Genomic DNA, 27,833 nt, shown 5'->3' with positions numbered 1-27,833 from the left:
CGCCTCGGATTTATAGACTACAAAAAAATAAAACAAAATCAACAAATACGGGACTATTCCCACCTCTTGTTCCCACTGCTGCAACTCCTGTGTAGCCAGGATCTACAGCTTGACCGCCAATAAAAACCCAACCAGTGAAGATCAAATTTGTCCCGGGGAAAGTTAAACTGCCAATGGACCCGCAACGAAATTAATCAAAGAACATAGGAGGAGTTCGAAGTTAGAACAACAAATAGTTTCTCACTACTTTTTACAATAGGCAGTTCACTAAACTTCCTTAGCGTTGCTTTTTTAATAAGTGAGAATAATAATTCGATTACGGAACCCACTATGAAATATACAAACCACACTTGTCAACTTTTTTGTTTACATTTCGGTATTTCGTATTAATGCAGCTAGCTCTCATAATAGAGCATTGTTGTCTCTGGGCGAGGCCCGTGATTATGTTATTATGTAAAATTACTTGATGATACACTCGATGTTGGTATGCGTTTTCAAAACTGCAAACATTGTGTACTTAAGTGGGCAGGTACATACCACTATCATCACACATCATTAGATCTAGCACAAAAGTTCCATTGAAATGCTATTTATCATGGGTTATAAAGTGAACGCCTCTTCTTTATTAGCTAAGATTAAATTAATAACAAACTTTACATGACTCTTTTTTCAAAACCTTTTTTGTCTGTGAACTTTTTGATTCCTTTGCGTCATAGAGCGCCAAAAAAAACTTATTGCATTCCCGCGTAAAAGACGTTCTATTTTCAAACTCATAACAAAGCACCGAACGCCTCCGATTAATTTGTCATACTATCATCGCTGCGTTCCGTTCTCTGTTTATTTTTATTATGCGCCTAATCTTCATCGCGGCGAAAGATTTATTACTATACGTTACGGGGAGGGCAATTATAATTCTGGCGGCAACGGAGGCGTGGAATGCGGTGGTTATGAATTTGTCCAGCCGACCGCTTGGCGCTCGCTTTTTTGTGTGAAACGGAACGCGAATCTCCCTTTAAAAAGGTTGAGTAATCTGTGGGGAAGCCAAGTGAAGGGTTGGCTAATTGAATTTTTGCATGTTTTGGAATTAGCTACTGCTGTTTGTTTAGAAGGTTTAAATAATAATAAGTTGAGCTTCGAATATTTAGCGATTTGCTAAATTATAATTTACTGGCAGTGCAGACTCTATGTACATGCTGTGGTATAGTTTTTAGATGTCTATTAAAATAGAAGTAGCTATTCCTTATTAAGTACTTAGGTACCAACTAAGTTTCTTGTAGCGCTCTTCTCAGCACTGAAAAAGTTATGTAGAGACGTGGGAAAGGGCTTTTGAAAAGCTATGGCTCCAGTTTAAAAAATATTTTGCTTAGAGATACGAATATGATTGAACTAACGAACTATGTAAAGCTTCGTGTGGCCACAGCCTTATCTGTACAACAGTTTAGAAACGGATAGTTACTTTGTGGTACGTTTAGAATGCATCGTTTCAGAATCTTACTTGTAATTTGTGTACTTACACAGTTCTTATGCCCAAAACAAGTCGGCAGCAACTTTTTAAGCTCATGTGTACACAATTACAGCGTCATCAGGTAGTAATTGTGCTGGATTTCCACTTACACGACATTCGAATGCAGACTGCCTACTTACGGCTTGTCGTTAAACGCTGGACCATAATAACTGGTACAGTTAACGGCATATTATACAAGAACCTTCAAAATTATATCATTTGCTAGTACCTACTTTACTGCGAGCATTCTTTGAAAATCGAATTCGAGAATCAACTCCGAGACTTAAGTTTTAATATGGTAGAGTCTTGAAAAAAATGTTGTTAATTTGCATTCGTCATACGTTCGAGTTCTGTTAAGCCGTTTCACTTTGACAAATGACAAACATTCACCATAAGAGGGAAATAATGTACGAAGTCAAGCTGTTCTAGGACTTCTACTTCTAAGTTTCCCCCGGGACAAACTTGGCCTTCATTAATTGGGTTTTTTATGGCAGTCAAGCTGTAGATCCTGGCTACACAGGAGTTGCAGCGGTGGGAACGAGAGGTGGGAATAGTCCCGTGTTCTAGGACTTCTAGACATACACATTCCTAGGCGTCTTAATTAGTCCAATAGAAGTTTCCATAACTCAATAACTTAGAAGACTGAAATTCGACACAAAAATCTGGTCACTTCTCGTGGTCAACTGTACATGTTTTGAAAGGATCCTCCTCATTTTACGGCCGCGTTTCCTCATCAAGACGCACCTCGGTGGTTATTGTAATGAGGCTCCGACCAGTCTGAAGACACTGGATTAAGTGCTCCTAAACACATTGTTGTTGTAAAGGGTGACAATATTATTATGTTGCAAAATGATACTAAAACAGCGACATAAGTTTGCGCAGCTTAATATACCTGTATATTTTGATTGTTTTTGACGTACGTTTTGCATACTTACGACCACTAAACAATACGTAAATACGCGTAGTACCTTCATGTCTGTGTATAATTACGTAGAAAGGGATGAATTGAAAAACATTTGTTGCAATAAAGTCAAAAATTACAATCTTTTCTAACAGTCTGACTTCTAGTACCGATACCGAAGAAAAAGTTATTAATTTAGTGATTTAGTCAATTCATCCCGCAGGAAATGTTTGAAGCGGGATCAGCTGATTAAATAGGCGAATTTTCTTTCGCCATTGTATTTTCTTATCATTCGTAGGTAACATATTCACGCGATTTTCATCTAAATAATAATTAAATAGACATAAGTTCTTACCAGTAACAGAAAAGTAACAAAACAAAGTATCACAATTTAACCTAAACACTAAAGCGCTGCGCGTGATTCTTTCTTTTCTTAACCCACTCCCGCCCGTCGGCAAAGGCCGGTCAATCATATTCTTTCGAACGTTTGACGTAATTATCGGTTCATCTGTGAGTATCGCGTGTTGAGCGGAGGCGGAGGTGTTAAGCGCCGGGGGCTTGTGAAACTGCGTAGAGTTCAGAGGGAAGAGGTAGCGGCAGATAGTCTTTTAGGGTCCTTTTACATTGCGACTTTTTGGCAGCGATTCAGTCGCGATGCAGCTTCGATGCAGTCGCAAAATATCTACGAGTACCTTTACACACACGCGTTTATTACTAAATACAGCGATACAATCGCGATGCAGTCGCGAGGCTGCCAAACTCGCGCAAAAGTCGCAATATGTCGCTGCCCTGAAGCTAATTATGGATTTTTCAAAGCACATACAAGGCCTGTTTGTTATTTATCTCATTGTAACTTCTATGATCTTTTAGAAAGATGACAAGGATTGACTGTCATTAAATCTGTTTAAGTCTTATNGCGTTCTTCCAAGGTGGTGGGTGATTTCGTGCTCTCTTATAAAAATCTGGCGATTTCATCTTAAATTTTCGGTAAAATAACGATGTTTTAGATTAAGCTTTTCTTAGTAATCGTTTCTAAATATTTCTTACTAGCTAATAATTACCTTAATTTGTACTACTGGCTATAGATGCATTATTTGTAAATTTTTAAAGACAACAAGAGCGAAATATCCAATAAGGCCTAGGCCTTATTTCAGCATGGTAGGCCATATTGGATACTTATGTCAACACCTGATTACGGACAAATTCATTAAACTAATTGAGTCAAAGAGTAAAGAACTAAATATTTGTTTAATAAGAATGTTACTAACAGCACAGAAAATAAAAAGAAAACAGAGTAAAAAAAAATACTAAACCTGTAAAAAAAAGAAACAAAATACAAAACCAATAAAAATAAGAAAAAAAAGCCGTATGTATAATTCTAAAGGATTAAAGCTGATATTATCATGCCTGTCTCAAAGACAATGTAGCAGATATGCTACCATAAAGGAGCACAATTAAGAAAATAAAGTCAAAATTTTAACAGCAAACTGGAGAATCGTTACAAAAGAAAACATAAATAAAAAAGAAAAATAAGAAAAGCAACAACTCACACAACTTATTTTAAAACCCTAAACAACACAGTAAACAAATGAACCAAACATAATACAAAAGGCTCTGATAAGCAAACGTCAGAGGTACAAAGATTATAAAAAAAATATTAAAAAAAATGCGTGTGCGCCGTCTGTCAAACACGATGCAAGTAACGTCATCAGTGTGCCAAATATGTAAAAAGACTTTAGGTGAGTAATCCGGGACTACCGTTTCCATTTCTATCGTGCTAACGGTGCCCAAATCAGAAATTAAGCGTCGGATAATTTATTGTGGGTGCCGGGAAATTATAATATCAAACATTATTAAGGTAAGTATCACGATATGATTTAAGTTTTGCTGAATAAAATTCTCACAATCAATTTATTTAAATCCAAAGTCAACCGATAAAACTATCATCGAAAGCATAGACTATGTCCATGAGAATTCTTAATAGGTACCTATTTCATAAACAAAAGAAAACATATCACTGACGTTTTTTAAAGAAGATCTGCCTAGAATAATACACCACTTAAACTATACTGGACCACGTAGGTGTTATAGACGACCATTCCAAGCCTAAAAATCATAATTAATGAACTTTTTGTGTCCATTTTAACTCCTTAATTGGACTATCCCTAAATAAATCAACGTTATCTGATCCATTTAACGAAATACACGGACAATACAACGTCCTGACTGACACCAATCGCTTTGTGGATAGCGTCTGTAAGCGACTGAATTCTGGACTCTATTCAGATGCCATCAACAATCACTTATACACGACTATACAAGCCTTTTTGTGGACACACAAGTTACATATTTCGTGGTTTTGTTCATTTTTTTAGGAAAATGGGACTGAATTTCTAAAGCCGAGTTGCACCACCTAACTTTAACCGTAACTATAAAGATAACCGGTGTTTTTCGTATGGAGTTCGATAGTTTTTTGACATTTGTTATAGTTAAAGTAAGATGGTGCAACCCAGCCTAAGAATATTTGTTTGTTACTTAAGCAAAGGTCACTCTTAATGCTTTTACGAACACAAGATCCAACAAAAATAAGTTTTCTACTATGACTATTAGGTCTTACATCATCGTCATCATCATCATCATCATCATTTCAGTCACAGGACGTCCACTGCTGAACATAGGCCTCCCCCAATGACTTCCACATTGCACGGTTGGTAGCAGCCTGCATCCAGCGCCTATCTGCTACCTATATCAGGTCTTACATACTCTACGATTAACCTAACCAGTTTAATTTGGCAACACATTATCGTAGATTACCTGCATATAAATCTAGTATACCTAATCATAAAATTACAGCTACCAATCCACAGAGCAATTATAAATGTGCAACACGCGCTGCCCTCCAGTTATAGCCCCCATCAAACCGCGTAGACAAAATTTCCAATTTCGTAGCCCATCACTAAAGTCATAAACGCGACTATAAAATGCGTTTTCTTGTCGTAAATATTTCGAGTTATTATCACGTTATACCTTTAATTACGAGAAAGAAGTGGGTTGCGTTTAGTAAATATCCAATAAAGTAGATGTAATGTAGTTTCTCTAGTATTTGAAGGGCTTTATAAGAAGGTTAGTATGGCTACCAGAGAATGTCCAATACTTCAACAATCCCGGTCTTTACTCGTACTCATCCGTCCGTACTCATATCTAACTGGTCCCACCTAGCATCGAACCCATGAGTTCTATTCGTCGCATCGGGCCACCAAAGCTTTTGAACAAGGAGAGCTTTTCGTGTGTTTTTACGGGATCCTTCTGAGCGTAGTCTAAATCGTAATAAAAGCTCATCACAACTTATGAGTGCCTGCTAATGCCCGATTCGACCAAACTTTTATCCGAGAATAACTCCTGGTATAACTGGCACATTGACGGTTTCAGTATAGGAAATATGTCAAAACTGACGATTTATTCTGAGAATATTTACTCTTGTTCGGTCGAATCCACCCTAATACTACTAACAGTGCTATAACGTTGGACACTAACGTAAACTTACGCAAACTATATTGAAAAATCCCGCGTTAAGGATTCTTATATTATTATCTCCTTCATTAATATCCATTAATTAACGGCAAGTTAACAAGCGTGTCCGAGTGTTTACGGCCCTTTACGGATGTTTACGGCTCTCGTAAACACAAATTACGACACTGCCCATCGGCTTTTTAAATTTTATTATCACAACGACTGCGCATTGTATTTATTTATCTGTAGTTCATGTTAAAAAGGCGATAGTCGATGCGAAATCACGATTGCCCTTTACTTACACTGATACGAGTATTACAATAAAGAAGGAAGATTTTATTGTTTGTATTTAATACTAGCGGCCGCCCGCGACTTCGAAGTTTCGAATTGTTTTCACCGTAAAAACTATCCTTGGACTTCAACGAACATATAAAAAAAGAATTGGTGAAATTGGTCCAGGCGTTGTTGCGTTATGCGCTTACCAACACATTTTGCAATTCAAACTACTGAACCGATTTAAAAAAATCTTTCACCATTTGAATCCTACATTATTTCTGATGAACATAAGCCGTACGAAGTTCGCCGTGTCAGCTATTATATTTGATAAGTAGGTAGGTAGGTACCTAACTTTAAAGATAAAATTGTAAAATGATCAATTATGTAAAACTGTGCTGTGAAGAAGCAATTTTAGCCACTCCACCTACATAAAAGCCACGTAAAAGCTGTGTTAGCAAGTATCATACACCCAATTAGGTAATATCTACAGCAGTCATAATGAGGCGTCGTAACACCAAAAGCTGTTATTGAGGGCTATAAACAGTAAACACATCTCCAGCGTATTGGGAAAGAGTAAAAGATGCCGTTAACACGAGACGAGTGTGATAATGTGCGCAGCTGATTAGGGACAAACGCTGGCTGAATTTAAATTAGAAATGGTAGTTCAAATGCTTTAAATCCTGAAGCTCGTGTAGCCTTTTAAACCCTTCTATCTGATTAGCACATTCAAGAATAAATACATTTAAGTAAACCTAGATGCGTATTGCGTAGTCTTATAAGTCTAATTTACGACATTCAAAATGTCTTTTTGCGCCTTATTATAACAATGGTTTAGAACGAAAATACCTATATGAATTACCTATCTATCGGTATGCAATAAAATTGCCAGTCATAAATACAAATTAGTCTTTATTTACAGCATCACAATAGAATATAACGGCAGCTACAATACGTCTAGCAGTAGGACAGCAGTTCGTTCAAAGAGCAGGCTTTTTCGCAGCACTCGGTCACCACTCCTCTCTTCCCCCTGGAGCCTTGTAGAGCCATCCTCGGGTACGACCATGTCCAGTAGTCCAGGTCTCCAGTATCCATCCCAGATCTTTTGCCCACAGAGTCTTCAGGACATAGATAAGCAAGAGTATCAGCCAGTCTCCTCCCGCAGTAGAATTGAGAAGACGTGTTGCTTGAGACGAAGGAGAAGCAGACGAGACCAAACAGGAATACCAGAACCTTCATGGTGTTTGCAGATTCGTAAGATGGCTGAAGAACTGAAGATCTTTTCAGACTGTACCTTATCCCGAAATATTGCTCCATTTTATACCAAAACCACACCATGAATATTCAATTACTATATTAATTTATTCAACTAGGTATTAATATAGGCTCTTCCAGCGACTCCGCTTGCCTTGGATAAATATTATCTTATCCAGACTTGGAGCTTTTTGCAATTATATTTCCATGATAAGCCAAAGTCACTCGGAGTATTTTTAGAGATTACTTATCGAGTAAAAGAGCTATTAGAATCTGATGGACAGCTCACCCATTATCTCTACAGACATATCGCCTTTCGTATTGTTTTTCTCTATTTAGAAATGCGTAGGTTGGATAACGTCTGTCACATCGCCTTAAGACAAAGCTGTGCTCACACAGGTGACTGCTCGTGACCTGGCGATAACAATGGGTATGACGTCAAACTCCGAATTCCCGTAAATGCATCCCGCAAATAATGAATATTCAAGCGAGCACGGGTATAAAAGGACGAGCCACCCCAATCGCCTGCTCAGTTGACTCTTGCACGTGCGCCGTGCGTGTTGGGTCACAATGAAGCTGCCTGCAGCCATGTTCCTGATCATGGTCAGCTCCGTGTGGCTGCCAGTAGGTGCAAACTCTGCTCAGTACTTCTGCGGCAGGGCTCTGTCCAATGCTTTGGCGAGTCTGTGCCGGACACACAACATCGGCAAGAGATCCAGCATGGATGTGGTTGTGAACTATATTCAGGAGACCGGGTGGCCCTGGTTGCCTCCACAGGCTAAAGCCTTCAAGAAGAAGAGAAACGTCTCCGGGGTGGCCACCGAATGCTGCGAGAAACCTTGCACCTTTGACGAACTGCTCGCTTACTGTTAAAGTATCCTCTCTCCTCTAAAAGTCCCTTTATTATTCCTACCTCTTAATTTACTCATTACTGTAATCTCCTTCAATATGTAAGCTTATTAAACAATTTATTATTAAACTCTGGATGTAATTAAGATTATCTTACTATGTGTTTAGGTGTAATTAACATAAGGTCGAGCCCGTAGCATAAGATTAGAAAGTAATTAGTAGTGAATATAATACTCTCATGTAAATATTCGTGGATATTATCTTACACCATAGATTGTAGACCTACTTATATGTGTTCGTTTATAAGTAATAAAGTATATTATGTAATCCCCGACAACTTTTTTTTATTTTAAATATCTTACATATCATATTGATATCATTTTACTGTAAGAATTAGTATATTTTCCAAAAAAATATCTACTGCTGCTGCTATGTTAATGCAACGTCACAAAGCAAATTATTTAATTAGAAAACTACTAAGGCTGAGTTACACCACCTTATTTTAACCCTGACAATAACAATAACCGGTAGTTTTTGTATGGTGTTTGACAGATTTTTGACGTTTGTCAAAGTTAAAGTAAAATGGGGCAACCCGGCCTTAATCTCTACCGAATGTTACATTGTCAAACAGTTACTTAATATAATTATTAGCGTAATTTATTTAACGCTCTACAATATCTTTCCGTCGGGTTTACTGGTTTTATAAAAACCCACTTCGCAAAAATCACATTCATTCAGTCAGAAATCAATCACTGATTTTTTTAGTATGTCATTTTCATGCATCTACTACATGCATATACTAAACTATGTAGGTACGAGTAGGTGGTGAATGATCACTACTTAGTACCTACTCGTACCTTGCTATAATACAAAGTCGCTTTCCTGTCTGTCTGTCCCTATGTGTATGCTTAAATCTTTAATACGACGCAATGGATTTTGATGCGGTTTTTCTCAATAGATAGAGTGATTCAAGACGAAGGTTTATAATAATATTTAGCACCCGTACGAAGTCGGGGCGGGTACTAGTGGATTAATAAGAAAAATCTCACCTAGCTTTCTAAGGAAACTAATATGTTTGCGCTTATTGCAAACCTCTACCTCAAAGATATCAATCGTCCGGCAAGTGAAAGCAGGGTTGCCAACTCTACGTATTTTAAGCCTTCCTTGCCAACCTACGAACTTTAGTCCCAGAATCTACGTATTTTCTATCAAATTTGCAAAATAGGCTGAATGGGCATCGTTTCCTTTAATTTCGCGAAAAAGTTCGATCATGGTTCCGATCACGGTTATTTGGCATGTGGCAAAAGTCGGAACTAATGTTATTTTGACATTTCCCCATAGAAAAAATGCTGTACAGCGCCCCCCTGTAAATGTCACTGACGCTATAAAAATATTTCGAACTGAGATTGTGCTAAGATTTCGAAGGTGTTGTTGTATTTCGATATTTTTCAACTTCCTTCTTTCCAACAAATATAATTATGTATAAATTTAGTTTTTCTGAAAATGATACCCAATAAAAGTGTACTTTACTACTTTTAGGGTAACATAAATTGTCGTTTTATTACTTTTACCTACCCCTACTCTCTTCATTTCACTCAGAAAAAAAAGTACGTAGATCTACGTATTTTCTATATGGGGCCGTCCATATATTACGTCATTCTAAATTAGGGGGGGGATGTTTCGAAATTGACGTCATTCTTATTTATTTATTTATAGTTTATTGTTCACGTACAAAAATGTGAGGCTGCAAATGTGAGAGGCGGCTAAGGCGCGTCCAATATTAAAATAACTCATACTAGCTGCCCGCCCCGGCGTCGNTACATATAATACTAGCTGCCCGCCCCGGCTTCGCCCGTGGTACTTACGTGTATTATACATATAAACCTTCCTTAAGAATCACTCTATCTATTAAAAAAAAATAAAAGGTGATTCTACAAGTGTTTTAATTTTGTCAAACTGGTAATGACGTCAATTTTGGGAGAAGGGGGGGGGGTCATTAAGAAATGACGCTAGGATGATTGTAGGGGGGGGGGGTCTAAAATCTGAAAAAATCGATGACGTAATTTATGGACGGCCCCTATGGAAATTGTACCATTTCTACGTAATTTTCTAATCTGTCCTACGACTTTTTCAAAATCCGAGTTGGCAACACTGAGTGAAAGGTCGTGGGTTCGAGTCCCACTAAGGATATTTCATTTTCATTTCATTCAAAATAATAATATGGACGAAAATATTACGTCACTTTTTGCTTGGCATTTTAATCTTGCACCTAGCTTCTTTCATTAATTCCAACCAATATAGGTATAACTCTCCCGTTAGTAATTCAACAGTTTGTCCAACTGGCCCCAACTTAAAACAAGTCAAACTGGGGCGGAAAAGTCAAATAAAGTCGCGGCAAAAACAAAGCTGTCACCAAACTCGCTCCAGTAACGAATTTAAGGTAAACGTAAACGCTTTCGGGCTTGTTATTAACTTTTGAACAGTAGCTTGAGAACACAAAAGGAAAAGTATAGCTTTTCATTCGTTAATTTAATTTAATTACTGTACTGTTTGGTGATAATGTATAAGCTCATGATGGTACTTTAATTAAGTAGATACACCTCTTATGTACTACGTACCTCTACTTATTGTAATTTCTATATGTGGAAACTTGTAAGTGGTTACTGAGTGCTTATTTGTTAGTTTACCTACTTAATAAGTGTGATCCTTGATGTTCCTAGTTTTTCCTAGTAATAAAATTAAAAATGAGTGCAGTAATTTATATGCAAAACACTTCCAATTTTTTAAATAAAGTCGCAGATGATTTCAGATCGTCAAAGTAAAGGTTAGCAAAGAGCATGTTACCTTATTATGTAGGAACTAATGGCCGCCCACGACTTCGTACGCGTGGAACCCGTTTTAACCCCCTTCATCTATCTTACGCGGTTTAGATTTTTTCATACAAATGTTTTTTCCCGCTAGCTCCCGTTCCCGTGGGAATTTTGCAATATCCTGTTGTAACTAAGCCTTAAGTTTACTAAGGTTTAGTTTTTTCATACAAAAGGATTTTCCCGCTAATTTCCGTTCTCGTGGGAATTCCTAAGTATACTATAACCTGCCCAGGAGTATGAAGAATAATTGTACCAAGTTTCGTTAAAATCCGTCGAGTAGTTTTTGTTTCTATCAGAAACATACAGACAGACAGACAGACAAAAGATTTACTGATTGCATTTTTGGCATCAGTATCGATCACTAATCATCCCCTGATAGTTATTTTGAAAATATATTTCATGTACAGAATTGACCTCTCTACAGATTTATTATAAGTATAGATTACACGAAATTGTATGCATCGGTAGCTTTCTTCTACCAACAAGGAACCAAAAACAGGCCAAAACTTAGCATAGTACATATAAGTTAAGAATCAAAGTAAGAATTCAAAATCCAAATAATTTACATTACAGCTATTTATTCAAATTCATACAACATCCCATACAAAAGACTATAATTAACTTTAAATCAGCAATATGTGAGCAGCTCATCAATAGAGCAAGGCTTCTCGCAGCACTCCGCCACCACTCCCCCCCTCTTGGGCTTCGCAGCCAGCGCCTCCGCCGGCGCCCGCAGCCAGGAGCGCCCGGGCCCCTCGTAGTCGGCGCCGGAGCGCCCGAGCGCCTCGTAGTCGTCGCCGGTGTGCCCGAGCGCCTCGTAGTCGGCGCCGGAGCGCCCGAGCCCCTCGTAGGCGGCGCCGGAGCGCCCGAGCGCCTGATAGACGGCGCCGGAGCGCTTGCTGGCCGCCTCGTACGGACACAGCACCGCCAGCGTATTCGCCAGCTTCCTCCCGCAGAAGAACTGCGAGTCCGCCGACACGTACACGAAGGCAACGAGAACGAACAGGATTTGGGTCTTCATCTTGTTATCCTGATGATACTTGGCTTGGAGGGCTGATGTGTAATGTGGTACAATGTAAGAACCTGTCCTTTTTATACCAATTTCAGGCTCTGGCCAAGTTATTTTGATGATGTGTAGGAAGATGCTAATGTGCCCTTATTACTCAAATAATTATCTATTCAGGTGTGAAACTCACATGTGATCGTGGTAGACATTTATGACGTCACTGGATTGCCTTTCAGGTCAACATTTGAATATTGATGAAGCGGTACGGTATATAAGGGAAGCGTCTTCAGTTGCGGGACATTCGCGTGAGATCCCTTGCATGAAGTAGTTAAGTTAGTAAGTAGTCATGACGCCGTGTGGTGACGGCAGAGTAGAATACATTTGTCACCAACCCCTACTCTTCCCGCGGGTGTCGTAAGAGGCGACTTAGGGACTAGGACATTAAACAGAGAACGGGCAGCAGCGCTCTCTGATAAACATTAATATTTTAAACTGCGATCTCCAATCCGTCTGCCAAGCGTGGAGATTATGGCAAAACCCTCATGGCTATGGCTCATAGTCCAGCAGTGGGCTGTAAAGGGCTGTTGATGATGAGTCATATGATATGACATGAGCACGCGGCGCTGCTCTCCTACTGCTAGTGCTGCCACACTGTTCAAGTTAACACTGATTTGATGTGAAATATACTTTTAACTGAAGTTTTCGTCCTTTCTTATACTACATAGTACACCTGCACCATCGACGAGCTGCTCTCCTAACGCTGATTTGATGGGAAATATATATATTTTAAACTGGAGTTATTGTCTTTTCTTGCGTTAAGTACATTTTGTAAGGGGATTTATAGGTGGACACACATGGTAATAGCCCGCTAGAATATCATCATCATCATCATCATCTCAGCCATAGGACGTCCACTGCTGAACATAGGCCTCCCCCAATGCTTTCCATGTTGATCGATTGTCAGCGGTCTGCGTCCAGCGCTTCCCTGCTACCTTTACGATGTCGTCGGTCCACCTTGTAGGTGGACGTCCCACGCTGCGTTTTCCGGTACGCGGCCTCCATTCCAGAACCTTTCTGCCCCATCGGCCGTCAGTTCTGCGTACTATGTGCCCTGCCCATTGCCACTTCAGCTTGCTAATCCGTCGGGCTATGTCAGCGACTTTGGTTCGTTTACGGATCTCCTCATTTCTGATTCGATCTCGCAAAGAAACACCAAGCATAGCCCTCTCCATATCTCCTCTAGAATATGTAGCTAATAAATTCTATTAGAATAAAATAGAATATAAAGCTGTATATTCAAAGCTAAATTATGGGAGACTAGGCAGATAATCAAGTTTTAAAGTTACATCTTTCATACGCTAAGAAGAATATTAATAAAATAAAAACTTAAGTTTGCGTTGAAAGGCGAAAACTTTAATCACAAAAGCATGAAAGTGACGTAGGTACCTATGTGTATGGGGAGTCTCACGCACCCTTACAACTAACAGTAATTAAATTATCAATGAATTAAAAATGTAATTATAATGATAATGGAACCTATTTCACTGATTGCCTTTTTATCCACAACGAGGAAGCGCTTGGCCTGTATCTCACCTTATGGTAAGTGACGATCAGGCCGAAGGTGGAAGCGAGCTTCACCCGAAATCCTCAACCACGGAGGAACTGGCTATCTTACCTCTAACTGCCGGAACACAATAATGCTGTTAACATTGTTGTTATGGCGACAGACTTGGTAACATGGTGTTAGCAAGCCAGGCGGACTTAGAACAAGCCCTACCATAAACCAAACCGAACAGAAAAATCTGCCGCCTCTGGGAATCGAACCAGGAACCTCTGCGTCTGAAGCAGGTGGTCTTACCACTAGACCACAGAGGCCTTAAAACGATTAATCGGATTTCCTTAACATAAACAGTAACAATAGCAGATGAGCAAAGATTTTTTTCTCTAGTTAGCCATACGAATATTGAAATACCTTTGTCTGATAACAAAGTACTAATAAAAATCCATGAATTATTATGAAATCCAGACTTTCATTGACTCTCGCGAAGGCGCAACTACTTATAAAATAAGTAATGTGACCCATTGATACATGGTTAAACAAAAAGGATTGATACTACTGTGCAAATGTATTCAACTTTCCTACGGCAACAACATCCGAATTCTCAAAAAAAGATTGACGTCCTTATACTAATTCATTTGTATAAGTAGGCAATAAGGTAGTGTCTTGGTAACCAGCCTAACGTTTAGTCGTTAAAGTATTGCCGGAAATCTGTGGTTAAAGTTACATGCTAAGTTATCTCTACCTCGTAAAAGAGCTCATTAAGTTCTAGGCTCTGAGCCTCTTACTGAAAATAATTGAAAATATTTTTATTANGCTGCCAGAAGGTGCAAACTCTGCTCAGTACTTCTGCGGCAGGGCTCTGTCCAATGCTTTGGCGAGTCTGTGCCGGACACACAACATCGGCAAGAGATCCAGCATGGATGTGGTTGTGAACTATATCCAGGAGACCGGATGGCCCTGGTTGCCTCCACAGGCTAAGGCCTTCAAGAAGAAGAGAAACGTCTCCGGGGTGGCCACTGAATGCTGCGAGAAACCCTGCACCTTTGACGAACTGCTCGCTTACTGTTAAAGTATCCTCTCTCTTTTAAAAGTCCCTTTATTATTCCTACCTCTTAATTTACTCATTACTGTAATCTCCTTCAATATGTAAGCTTATTAAACAATTTATTATTAAATTCTGGATGTAATTAAGATTATCTTACTATGTGTTTAGGTGTAATTAACATAAGGTCGAGCCCGTAGCATAAGATTAGAAAGTAATTAGTAGTGAATATAATACTCTCATGTAAATATTCGTGGATATTATCTTACACCATAGATTGTACCTACTTATCTGTGTTCGTTTATAAGTAATAAAGTATATTATGTAATCCCCGACAACTTTTTTTTATTTTAAATATCTTACATACCATCTTGATATCATTTTACTGTAAGAATTAGTCTATTTTCCAAAAAAATATCTACTACTGCTATGTTAGATCGCTTTACTGCGTCACAAAGCAAATCAAAAGTATTTAGAAAAGAAACAGATAATATATTTACTTTAGAGTTAATTATTTAACGCTCTACCATAACGCTCCGTCGATATATGTTGACTGGTTTTTATAAATAAGAACACCCACTTCACAAAAAAACAGATTCATTCAGTCAGAAATCAATCACAGATTTTTTCAGTATGGCATTTTCATGCGTCTATGCTACAATATGTAAGTAGGTGGTGAATGTATTAATAAGAATAATCCTACCTTACTAAAGAAACTGTACTTTTGCGCTTCTAATTTCAACTCCTTTCTCTACCTCAAATATGTAGATCAATCAAGCGTAAGATCGTGGGTTCCAATCCTTCTCAGGGTAATCTTTTTATTTAAATGTTTTAAAATTCATTTTAAACACTCATTTAATGTTATGGAAGGAAATGTAGCGCATAATCTTTTTTGCCTTTTCAACTTTATAATACCTTTACCTCGCACTTAACCTTTTTTAAATTCGAACCAATATAGCTCGCTTGTTAGTAATTCAACAGTTTGTCCAACTCGCCCCAACTTACAATAAGTCAAACTGGGGCGGAAAAGTCAAATAAAGTCGCGGCAAAAACAAAGCTGTCACCAAACTCGCTCCAGTAACGAATTTAAGGTAAACGTAAACGCTTTCAGGCTTGTTATTAACTTTTGAACAGTAGCTTGAGAACACAAAAGGAAAAGTATAGCTTTTCATTCGTTAATTTAATTTAATTACTGTACTGTTTGATGATAATGTACAGCTTATTACTACTGTAATATGTAATAGGTACCTACTCGTAATAAGTAAGTTTCTATAATATATGGGGGACTTATAAGACTGTGATTGGTTACTGAGTATTATTTGTTCATTTAACTAACTACTTAATAAGTTATTTTTATGCAGAGCAAGGCAAGTATTTGATCATATTTTTCACTCACTACTATAAAATTAATATTTTTATAAAGTCGGTGATCATTGTGAACATTAACTTGATATTACAGACCATCAAAAGTAAAGGTCAGCAAAGAGCATGTTATATTATTATGTTAATAGGGAAAGGGAGTATGTACACAAACTACGAGTATATTAGAGCTGTATCCAACTCTAGATTCTAGCTAGATATTCAAAAGCTTCGTCGTAAAGCTTTTCTGTCCATATTTTACTACTATCTGGCATTGGATTACACGAAATTATTTGCATAGGTAGCTTTCTTTAACCATCAGGGAACCAAAAGTAGGACAATTTAGCAAATACCAATAAAAACATTTGAAAATCCAAATAATTTACAGTCATTTATTCAAAATCATTCAACATTTCACACAACAGACTATTCACTTATCAGCAATATGTGAGCAGCTCATCAATTGAGCAAGGCTTCTCGCAGCACTCCGAGACCACTCCCCCCCTCTTGGGCTTCGCGGCCAGCGCCTCCGCCGGCGCCCGCAGCCAGGAGCGCCCGGGCCCCTTGTAGCCGGCGCCGGAGCGCCCGAGCGCCTCGTAGTCGGCGCCGGAGCGCCCGAGCGCCTCGTAGTCGTCGCCGGTGTGCCCGGGCCCCTCGTAGTCGGCGCCGGAGCGCCCGTGCGCCTCGTAGTCGTCGCCGGTGTGCCCGGGCCCCTCGTAGTCGGCGCCGGAGCGCCCGTGCGCCTCGTAGTCGTCGCCGGTGTGCCCGGGCCCCTCGTAGTCGGCGCCGGAGCGCCCGAGCCCCTCGTAGGCGGCGCCGGAGCGCCCGAACGCCTGGTAGACGGCGCCGGAGCGCTTGCTGGCCGCCTCGTACGGACACAGCACCGCCAGCGTATTCGCCAGCTTCCTCCCGCAGAAGAACTGCGAGTCCGCCGACACGTACACGAAGGCAACGAGAACGAACAGGATTTGGGTCTTCATCTTGTTATCCAGATGCTACTTGGCTTGGAGGGCTGATGTGTAATGTGGTACAATGTAAGAACGTGTCCTTTTTATACCAATTTCAGGCTCTGGCCAAGTTATTTTGATGATGTGTAGGAAGATGCTAATGTGCCCTTATTACTCAAATAATTATCTATTCAGGTGTGAAACTCACATGTGATCGTGGTAGACATTTATGACGTCACTGGATTGCCTTTCAGGTCATTTGAATATTAATGAAGCGGTACGGTATATAAGGGAAGCGTCTTCAGTTGCGGGACATTCGCGTGGGATCCCTTGCACGAAGTAGTTAAGTTAGTAAAGTCATGACGCCGTGTGGTGACGGCAGAGTAGAATACATTTGTCACCAACCCCTACTTTTCCCGCGGGTATCGTAAGAGGCGACTTAGGGACTACACATTAAACAGAGAACGGGCAGCAGCGATCTCTGATAAACATTAATCTTTTAAACTGCGATCTCCAATCCGCCTGCCAAGCGTGGAGATTATGGCAAAACCCTCCAGTAAAGTGGAGAAGACTCATAGTCCAGCAGTGGGCTCCTCATAAATATCTTTGGACAAATAAATAAATATCTTTGGACAATCTCACACAGCGCCATCTAGCCCCAAAGTAGGCAATTAATATGCTTGTGTTATGGGTGCTAGCTTAACGGATATACTACTTATATGTATACTTTTTTTTTAATATATACATATTATACATAGTAACACCCAGACCCGTCACAGAAATTAAAATTCATCATTTCAATTTCTGCCCGGCCGGGAATCGAACCCGAGACCTCTCGGCATAGTAGTCCGTTCTGAACCACTACACCAAACGGCCGACAAGACGGACGGCTCCTCATAACTCATCATCAACAGCCCTTTGCAGGCTGTTGATGATGAGTTATGAGGAGCCGCGTGTTGTTATTTCTGGTGGTGCTGGTGGCAGCGCGGGCAGTTCTTCTGCGGGCGGCGGCTGGCCAACGCGCTGGCGCAAATCAAATCAAATTTCTTTATTTGCATAATTCCAGGTACATAAGCGCAGCAGCTGTGCCCGGGCGCCGACAAGCGCGCGGCGCTGGGCTGGTGGCGGCGCGGCAAGCGCGGCGGCGTGGTGGCCGAGTGCTGCGACATCCCCTGCACCATCGACGAGCTGCTCTCCTACTGCTAGTGCTGCCACTCTGTTCTAGTTAACACTGATTTGATGTCAAATATACTTTTAACTGAAGTTTTCGTCCTTTCTTTTACTACTACACCTGCACCATGAACATGACTACGGAATGAATGATAATGATTTGAACTTTACTGGAGTTATCGTCTTTTCTTATGTTAAGTACACTTTTGTAAGGGGAATTGTAGGTACATGCACACGTCATGTCAATAGCCCGATAGAATACATTCAAAGCCAAATCATGGGAGACTAGGCAGATAAATCAAGTTTTTGAGTTACATTAGATCTTACATACGTTAAAAAGAATATTAAAAAAAGAAAAAATTAAGTTTGCGTTGAAAGTCGAAATCTTTAATCACAAAAGTATGAAAGTGACGTAGGTGACGTATGTGTAGATATGGAGAGTCTTACGCACCCTACAACTAACAGTAATTAAATTATCAATGAATTAATGTATCAATGAAATTGGAAAACTTTGGATAAGGAGATTTTTTGTTCCTGTGCATATTAAAAATTTGGATATTTTTTTAATACCAGATGGATTTTGAACTTGGGAGAAAATTGTAAAAATAAAATGGAAAATATAGCAGATGAGCAAAGATTATTTTCTCTAGTTAGCCATACGAATAATAAAATACCTTTGTGTGATAACAATGTATACTAATAAAAATCCATGAAATATGATATTCAGACATTCATTGACTCTTGCGAAGCCGCAACTACTTATAAAATAAGTAATGTGACCCAGTGGGGGATGGTCAAACAAAAAGGATTGATACTACTGTGCAAATGTATTCAACTTTCCTACGGCAACAACATCCGAATTCTCAAAAAAAGATTGACGTCCTTATACTAATTAATTTGTATAAATAGTCAATAAGGTAGTGTCTTGGTAACCAGCCTAACGTTTAGTAGTTAAATCTGTGGTTAAAGTTACATGCTAGGTCCTCTCTACCTCGTAAAAGAGCTCATTAAGTTCTAGGCTCTGAGCCTCTTACTGAAAATAATTGAAAATATTTTTATCCTTTTTTTAAATTAAATAAATGTTAATCTTGGTGTAGGTATATAAGTATAGATACTTCCCTATTCCTATACAAAAATGCCTACTCGTAGTCATAGTCTTTCAATTTAGTGTATTCCAGCGGGCTTTTCTTTCATGTTCCTATTTACATACCTAAAAAGGTGTAGTAGTAAAAGAAAGGACGATAAGTAACTCCAATTCAAAGTAAATATATTTCTCATCAAAGTAGCGTTAACATGTCTGGATTGCACTAGCCGTAGGAGAGCAGCTCATCGATAGTGCAGGTGTAGTAGTAAAATAAAGGACGATAACGTTTAGTTTAAAGTATATTTGACATCAAATCAGTGTTAACTTGAACAGAGTGGCAGCACTAGCAGTAGGAGAGCAGCTCGTCGATGGTGCAGTTGTAGTAGTAAAAGAAAGGACGAAAACTTCAGTTGAAAGTATATTTCACATCAAATCGGCGTTAACATGGCTGGATTGCACTAGCAGTAGGAGAGCAGCTCGTCGATGGTGCAGGGGTTGTCGCAGCACTCGGCCACCACGCCACCGCGCTTGCCGCGCCGCCACCAGCCCAGCGCCGCGCGCTTGTCGGCGCCCGGGCACAGCTGCGCCAGCGTGTTGGCCAGCCGCCGCCCGCAGAAGAACTGCCCATCACCTGCCGCCACCGCCGCCAACACCACCAGGCCCACCAGCAAAAACAACACGCGGCTCCTCATCACTAGTTAGTTACTAACTTAACTACTTCGCGCTACTCCAAGGGATCCCACACGAATGGCCCGCAACTGAAGACGCTTCCCTTATATACCGTACCACCTCATCAATATTCAAATGTTGACGTGAAAGGCAATCCAGTGACGTCATAAATGTCTACAAAGATCATATGTGAATTTCTCACCTGAATAGATAATCCATGTTAATAACACATTAGCATCTTCCTACACATTATCAAAATAACTTAGCTAAAGCCTTAAATTGGTATAAAAAGGACAGGTTCTTACATTGTACCACATTACACATCAGCCCTCCAAGCCAAATAGCATCTGGATAACAAGATGAAGACTCAAATCCTGTTCGTTGTCGCCGCCTTCGTGTACGTGTCGGCGGACTCGCAGTTCTTCTGCGGGAGGAAGCTGGCGAACACGCTGGCTGTGCTGTGCCCGTACGAGGCGGCCAGCAAGCGCTCCGGCGCCGACTACGAGGAGCTCGGGCGCTCCAGCGCCGACTACGAGGCGCTCGGGCGCTCCGGCGCCGACTACGAGGGGCTCGGGCGCTCCGGCGCCGACTACGAGGTGCTCGGGCGCTCCTGGCTGCGGGCGCCGGCGGAGGCGCTGGCTGCGAAGCCCAAGAGGGGGGGAGTGGTCTCAGAGTGCTGCGAGAAGCCTTGCTCAATTGATGAGCTGCTCACATATTGCTAAATTTCTGGAGTTAGGGAATGTTGGATGACATTTGAATAAAATGATTGCAAATTATTTGGGTCCTATAATTTCAACCCTGTTTTTGGTTAAGTTTATTGGTGATTCCACCAATAAGAGTTAATGTTTAATGGTCTCAAGTTTATTTCTGGAACAATAAATAAACACTTAATATCGATCCCGCTCCACATTCTGATCACGATCCTCAAAATTAACGGAACATTAAACGATTTATGAGTTGAATAATCGTTTGTGTTTGAGATGAGAATTAATGGTTCCGTACGCTGTATAAAATACTTAGTATTTAATGTCTAACTCTTAAGATTTAATAAAATGTAAGAAACACTTTTCTACAACACCACTAATGAAATTACAGGAAGTTAGTTAAAATTAATTATAAACTCTGAGTAAGAAAAGTTCATCCGGAAACTATGCGAAAGTTTAACCTTTAATATGTAACGAATGACTCTAACCACTTTCGCACTAGGTACTTAGCTAGATGGCTCATGATCATGAATTTACTTCCTCTAAAATGAACGTACTGATAAAGCCACTGTAAAAGGTCTACAGGACTTAATTTTAATCTATTTCATAGTAATTTATATGACGTTAGTTATTATTTCGTAGTTCTAGGATTTTACATTTTATTCGTAGAACTAATTTGCAAGTGAAAGGGCAAAGTTACAAACAAATAAGTTTCAACACAACATCTCAAAACTGAGTAAAACTAAAATGCTCTCTGAATGTATTTGTGAGTATCATAATTAATAAATACTTGACTGATTTTAATAAGGATTGCATTATCATGTGACTTAAACCGTGTGAAGTCAGGGTGACTTTGTGGTTAAAAATTTGAACTTCCGTACAAGTAACCCCAAAAGAAATAACGATATTTATATCCTCTCAAGTAGTGATTTATGCCCTCAATTAAAATAAGCTCGCATTTCAGGCCGCAAGGGCGGTTAACATTCATTTTGATCAATTTATTAAATACCTTTTATTTTGTATCGATTTGTGCTGATCATCGCTAATATTTGATAGGGCCTTGCAATTAAAAGAACATCGGAAAACTTGATTCTTATAAAATCACTACCAACAAAATATAAAAAATTCAGAGATTTTTTATGAATAAAAGGCAGGTACATATTAGACTGCAATATCGCAACTGTTGTTAAGTAAGATGCAGTCTAGGATCCAATATATTTAATAAAAGGAAGTTTACTAATTGAAACAAAAACCACGGATTTTCAGTTAAATAATTTATAATCAATTACATTTTAATAAAAAACATTATTGATTCTAGAACCCTGACGCTATTTTTTTCTACCCTTTGCATAGGACTATAAGAGATATATTGAATGAAAATTCGTTAGGAAACTATAAAACAGCGAATATTCGTGTAGAATATTTCTGTATAATTGTACTCGTAATAATCAATACTAAGTAGTAGCAATTTGTTTTAAAATCTCAGACATGAATTTAATTTTTACCTAAGCACTGATTGCTAAACTTTTTGCCAACGTGTTCTAAACTGTGGCCAAAGCTTTGAGGTAAGGGCCCTTCTGCTCCCCGCAGCGGAAATTAATTCGGCCTCCGACACTAGGGTTACCATATCAAACCTTCAAAAGTCCTGACAAAAAACAAGAAAATAATAACTAAGCCTTTTGGCACCGTGCTAGTTAAAATCAGGAATACTATAAGACTGTAGAGCATTTGTTCTCAAAGTGGGGGGCGCGAAAGACCTTTAAAGGGGGGCGCAGGCCATCTGTGTACTTAAGTATAAAAAACCTGCGACCGCTGAGAGAATGCATTCCAGACTGCTCGATACGACCAATAAATAATCTTGACTGGAGGAGGGGGGCGCGGAATGGTTTGTATGTTCGAAAGGGGGCGCGTCTCATATAAGTTTGGGAACCAATGTTGTACAGCATAATTATGGATCCAAGATGAAAATTCGGATAATGTCCGGACTAATATAGACGAATGGTAACACTACCAACAGCCAAAGTAAAAGCCGAATTAAAGGAAACGCAGAGCCCGTCAGAAGGGCGCATATCTAACGATCAGACGTTTGTCTGTTTACTTGAACGATTTTATTTCGAGTGGATCTTTGGAAACATTTATAAAGGTTGCTGAGAGCAGTTATCTATGCAAAATCTTATAAATAAGATTAAATCTTTCGTAAGTACCTACATAAAGCTGTTTCAAATAATATTCTATTTTTAGTATTTTTATTATAAAATTTATTGCTACTTTACTATGAACAGTCTTTTACTAACCCAACGTTCCAAAATTATCAAACTTTTTGTAACAAAATATCAGTTTGGAAGAAAATTCTATTGCCTCTTGCCTCTTTGTACTTTTGAAGATGTCCTAGGTTGTCTAATCTAATCAATGGACAAATTGAAACAAATAAATAATTGACAACATCATCTTTATTCCTCATTAAACCTTCCTTTGACGTCATTAACCACAACAATTAGACCAGCCTCTAACAATAAGACAGTAGCTCATCAATGCTGCAGGGCTTCTCGCAGCATTCCTCCACGACGCCTCCTCGCTTGCCCCTGGACCCCAAGGCTCCGGTCCACCAGTACTTGTCTTCCAGCCGGTTGGAGCCAGATCTCTTCTCCACAGACTCGTCATAGCACATGTAGGCCAGGGTGTTGGCAAGACGTCTGCCGCACAGGATCTGAGTGGAGGAAGACGCGGATCCGAAGGACGAGAGGCAGGTGATGGCCAGAAGGATCAGGATCTGAGTCTTCATGGTTTATTTGGTTTCTTCTGACTGGTTACTTGAAGTGATGTTGTCTTGAGGTGCTACTGCTTCCTAGAGTTCGAATGTGATTCTTCAGCTAGGCCTCCCAGCTTTTATACTGACTTTACGATGAATATTCACGAATCACCTATTTTTGGGTTGGCCAATGCTCAGTCACCTTATCACACGTCTTTGACTTCCAGACACGTGCTCTAATTTCTGAATTTTCTTAGAAATTTCCATGTCCTTGCTTGATTAAGAATAAATTAATCCAGACGGATAATTCCAATGTTCATTCAGATACGTCATGGCTGTCTTGCTGTCACATATTCAGGAGCGATTATCACACGTGAGCTGCTCCTGAATTATTAATGGAACATGTATGACATTACGGGTATAAAAATGGGGGAATCTCCCATATTGTGCCATTCTACGGGCGGATCTTGAGGAAACTCTGTCCATTTTAATACTCATTTGGAGCTTTAGTGAAGAACTGATTAATTACCTAATTATCCTCGTATATTGTTCCAAAGTGATTCAACGTTTGTAAGGTAAGAATTTAAAGACCGTTTTTATCGTTAGTATCAGTTAATCTGTTTGTATTTTGTCTGTAGAATATTTATGTTCTTGTATTCCACTGAAATGGTTATATCATGGCATAATTTAATAAAATTTCTATGCACATTGTGCATGTAACTATGTTTTGTTCATATTAAAAAAACATTGTTTTCTGTCTTTTATTTCTCTCCTTTTGACTCGAATAAAGACGAGTATTAAGTATTTTACTACAAAATATATTTCTTAAACTCTATTACAAAACCGTAACCCTCCCACGCTTATTCATATAAATATTTTTCCAATATACGACCCATCGCAGAAACATACCTTAACACGTTACCGCGTCCAACTCGGGGACGAAACGCATTCGTATCGGTCCAGTAACTTGATATGTAAATAGTTTACCGGCGCATAAATAAAAAGGCCTTACTAGTTGGCACTTGCCAGTAATAGAGCCTTCAAATAAATTAGGGGACCCCTGCGGATTGGGGGTGGACCAAGTTATAGATGAAGAGGTGATAAAATGTGGGTAGGCATTTCAAAATAATATGTGTAATTCTTACGAAAGAGGTTAATTCATAGGTAGGTTAAAGTAGGTAGTAGTTACCAACTCTTGATTTTTACACACCAATTTTTCAGTTCTTCAAGTCACTGACTGACGAAATCTCAGAAACTACATGTGCTAGAACTCTTAAATTTTGCATGAGGATTCTTTTTAGAACGTACGAGTAAGTAGTGCAAAATTCAACCCCCTTAGGGTGTAAAACGGGGTCCACGCGTACGAAGTCGCGGGCGGCCGCTAGTTTACTTATAAGAACTAGACAAGTCGGAAAAGCACAATAATTTAGACATCGCTAGAAAGCACATTTCAGACTACCAAGGAAATAAATATTTTTGTAAAAACTATCGAAGAAATCGAGACTTTCATGGCAAACGTTTGAAAATGTTGAAAGTTTTGGTAACAGGTTAGTAACATCTATGATGATTTTAAAATGGTGGTTATTTCTCAATTCTGTACCTTGGACCACAGTCCAACCGTCCGTCTTAGCCGTGGACACTATTAGAGAACGAATGTAGGACTTTTTGTTTCTCACGCGGACAGTTTTATCGGGTGGTTCCAAGATACGGCTATCGATATGCAAAACTAACATGGTGTCTGTTAATGTGTTGATTTTGCTGGACGTGGCGGAATGCTGACTGGTTTAGTACTCATTGGAGGAGTTTAGTCATAGATAAGTAACCTATGTTCGTAATGGTAGCCTAGGTCGTCACTTACGGGACTATTCGCACCTCTTATCTAGGCGCAGACCACCGTTTAGCTAGCGGATAGTTGGGACGGGCTGTTAATCAGTCAATGTATGAGAGTACGCACGTTACACCGATTTGGTATCGGCCGATTCTTCATACAAATTATAATCGGGCCCAACTATCGGCCGACTAAAAGTCTGTAGTTTAATGGGAGTCAAACGCCCGTATTCACAAACATTACTATGAGGTCGCACAGTGCGCGTGGACGCACAGGATGACACACGAACCAATCACATAGCTCTATTCAACGTTCTGCGTTCGATTTGCTGCTTCACTTAAGCAAGCATCGTTTGTGAATTCGGGTGTTATTCTCACGGCTGCAACCCCTTGTGTAGGCAAGATGTGAAGCTTGAACGCTGATAAACCCAACCAGTAAAGGTGTTCTAGGAAAAAAATATAGTAGGGACTCCAGTACCTTTAGTTTTGTTAAGATCATGAATAAGTGCTTTAACACCAGCGAGTCTCTTGTAGGCAGGTGGAAACGAGGGTCTAAGGTAAGTCCGGTTAAAAAAGAAATATGGGAACAATCCATGTAACATATAAGTTTTGATCTGATGAAATAAAGTAAGTTTGTAGCTAAATAACTTAAACGATATACACTACTCAATTTACTTTTCTCAAATTGTACTAAGTTTTTATTCTAATATGTATTTGACGACGTGTTAGCACTATTTTAATAGTCCAGAAATAAAAGAATCTTGACTTTGACTTTGAAATAGGATTAAATAAGTCCAATAAACAAAACATTAAAAACTACACAACCTTATTTAGAACTCCAGTCACAATGCGCACGCATCATTCATGCCGCAGATTCATACTATACTACTCGTATATTATACTACTAGCTGTGCCCGCGACTTCGTACGCGTGAAAACCCGTTTTCGCAACATTTTTCATTATTGCTCTGTTCCTATTGATCGTAGCGTGATGTTGTATAGCCTATAGCCTTCCTCGATAAATGGGCTATCTAACACTGAAAGAATTTTTCAAATCGGACCAGTATTTCCGGAGATTAGCGCGTTCAAGTAAACAAACAAACAAACAAACTCTTCAGCTTTATAATATTAGTATAGATACCACATATACAGTATACGTGAACTGAATCGGGTTTCGACAATAATGATTATTTATCGTCCATTACGAACATGAACAATGGGCTCGACTGCTCAAGGCTTTCGGCATTTATTTGAGATTTTCTGTAATTATTTTACCATATAGAGAATCACGAAGAACCTTTTAAACGACGAAGTAAAAGGGCGTAAGTGACACGAATTATCTATCAATTTTAGACTCTAGGTATATGTTAAAGATAGGGTTTATTTTTAAGTGGTTGTTCTTTGAGTTATGTCTAGTATAGTTTAGGGCGTAATTAGTGGAGATGTGGCATTGCGCAATAGTTGTTGTTTACTAATTGTTGATCCGTGTTGTAATCGCCTTCGATCGTAAGTATAGTGTGCTTTAGAGCCGCAATACTCAGTATTTTATTTTACTTTATTATTGCTACATACGAGTATGAAGACACTTGAAATTATTAAATTACAACAGGTACTTCCAAAGGTTAAAACAATACAATTGAAGTTCTCGTATAATAAGTACTTGTCTCTGATGGCAAATATTAAAGGCCGAACTGAACAAAACAATTTACAAGCAAAAAATTTACAGTCTTTTCGATAAGAATACGAGACTACGCAAAAAATGTATTAAAAATATTCCAAATACATAATTTAAATTCGACAATCCATAGCTTATTAAGTTTATTATTAAGTAAACGTGAGTATCCGTTTCACTTAAATAAAGCTCTTTATGAGTAATAGACGCTTTAAATTAAAGTCTACAGACATTTAATACAAAATAAGCGCAATATCAAATATAATTCAGCCATTCCCAACAATACTGGACGTTACCTCCCACAGTAATACTTAAAATTAGCATCATTTAAATTCACATTCAAGTACGGCTATAAAACCCCATTTTATTTACATTTCAACAAGTACACTCAAACAAATAACAAGATCTTTCTGAAATGGGCTCAAAAGGTCTTAAAGTAAGGGCTTATGTTTTGTAAAAAGGATGCAATTCTTTTGAATTGTTTGAGGCAGAAGTTCCCAAAGTTTTTGGCGCCCTCTGAATGCGTATTTATGACCGTGTTGTGTTTTGATGGTATGTATGGTTTTCTTAAAAGAGCATCGTAATTACATACCGTTTTTTAATGACGTAGGAAATTGGTAGCAGAATAGGTGGCAGATGGTAACTATAATGTCTTCAAGTAGGTATATTACAATTAACAAGAACTCTCTTGAGTCCGTTAGTTTGATAATAAATCTCCATAAGATCATTAATTAAATGGGCGGACACAACACAACGTTTATACATCTTGGAATCCTTAGATAATACCAGCGAAATACAGACAACATTCAATAACAATCATGAATACTGTATTACCTAGTACTTAACATTAAAGTATACTCACGTCCGAAATACCGCAGTGTCT

At 39.1% G+C, this 27,833-nt stretch overlaps 5 protein-coding genes across 10 annotated transcripts in view; 1 reads left to right on the top strand and 4 right to left on the bottom strand.

Moving 5' to 3' along the window:
- Positions 1–27,833, bottom strand: part of NetA (Netrin-A) — a 260,352-nt gene that overhangs the window by 182,109 nt on the left and 50,410 nt on the right. The gene's annotated exons all lie outside the window — the stretch shown is intronic.
- Positions 7,135–7,458, bottom strand: LOC114363627 (bombyxin B-2 homolog). Its single transcript, XM_028319410.1, has one exon. It carries the CDS (start codon positions 7,425–7,427, stop codon positions 7,146–7,148), a length of 282 nt encoding a protein of 93 aa, XP_028175211.1. The 5' UTR covers positions 7,428–7,458; the 3' UTR covers positions 7,135–7,145.
- On the top strand, positions 8,013–14,863 carry LOC114363626 (bombyxin C-1-like). The gene is made up of 2 exons (XM_028319409.1): positions 8,013–8,070; positions 14,553–14,863. Exons 1-2 carry the CDS (start codon positions 8,013–8,015, stop codon positions 14,795–14,797), a joined length of 303 nt encoding a protein of 100 aa, XP_028175210.1. The 3' UTR covers positions 14,798–14,863.
- Positions 19,789–20,058, bottom strand: LOC114363629 (bombyxin B-1-like). The gene has a single exon (XM_028319412.1). The coding sequence runs from the start codon at positions 20,020–20,022 to the stop codon at positions 19,789–19,791; it is 234 nt and encodes a 77-aa protein (XP_028175213.1). The 5' UTR covers positions 20,023–20,058.
- LOC114363628 (bombyxin B-10-like) lies at positions 23,169–23,542 on the bottom strand. Its single transcript, XM_028319411.1, has one exon. The coding sequence runs from the start codon at positions 23,483–23,485 to the stop codon at positions 23,210–23,212; it is 276 nt and encodes a 91-aa protein (XP_028175212.1). The 5' UTR covers positions 23,486–23,542; the 3' UTR covers positions 23,169–23,209.

The sequence above is a fragment of the Ostrinia furnacalis genome, unplaced genomic scaffold, assembly GCF_004193835.3.
Source record: "Ostrinia furnacalis isolate ACB-3 unplaced genomic scaffold, ASM419383v2 OfSCF7182, whole genome shotgun sequence".
NCBI classification, from domain to species: Eukaryota; Metazoa; Arthropoda; class Insecta; order Lepidoptera; family Crambidae; genus Ostrinia; species Ostrinia furnacalis.
Note: the sequence above shows the minus strand (reverse complement) of the source record. Positions and strands in the feature narration are given on the sequence as shown.

What these genes read in the sequence shown, in the direction of transcription:
- LOC114363627 (XM_028319410.1), bottom strand. Translation starts at nt 7,427, where the DNA reads ATGAAGGTTCTGGTATTCCTGTTTGGTCTCGTCTGCTTCTCCTTCGTC.
- LOC114363626 (XM_028319409.1), top strand. Translation starts at nt 8,013, where the DNA reads ATGAAGCTGCCTGCAGCCATGTTCCTGATCATGGTCAGCTCCGTGTGG.
- LOC114363629 (XM_028319412.1), bottom strand. Translation starts at nt 20,022, where the DNA reads ATGAGGAGCCGCGTGTTGTTTTTGCTGGTGGGCCTGGTGGTGTTGGCG.
- LOC114363628 (XM_028319411.1), bottom strand. Translation starts at nt 23,485, where the DNA reads ATGAAGACTCAGATCCTGATCCTTCTGGCCATCACCTGCCTCTCGTCC.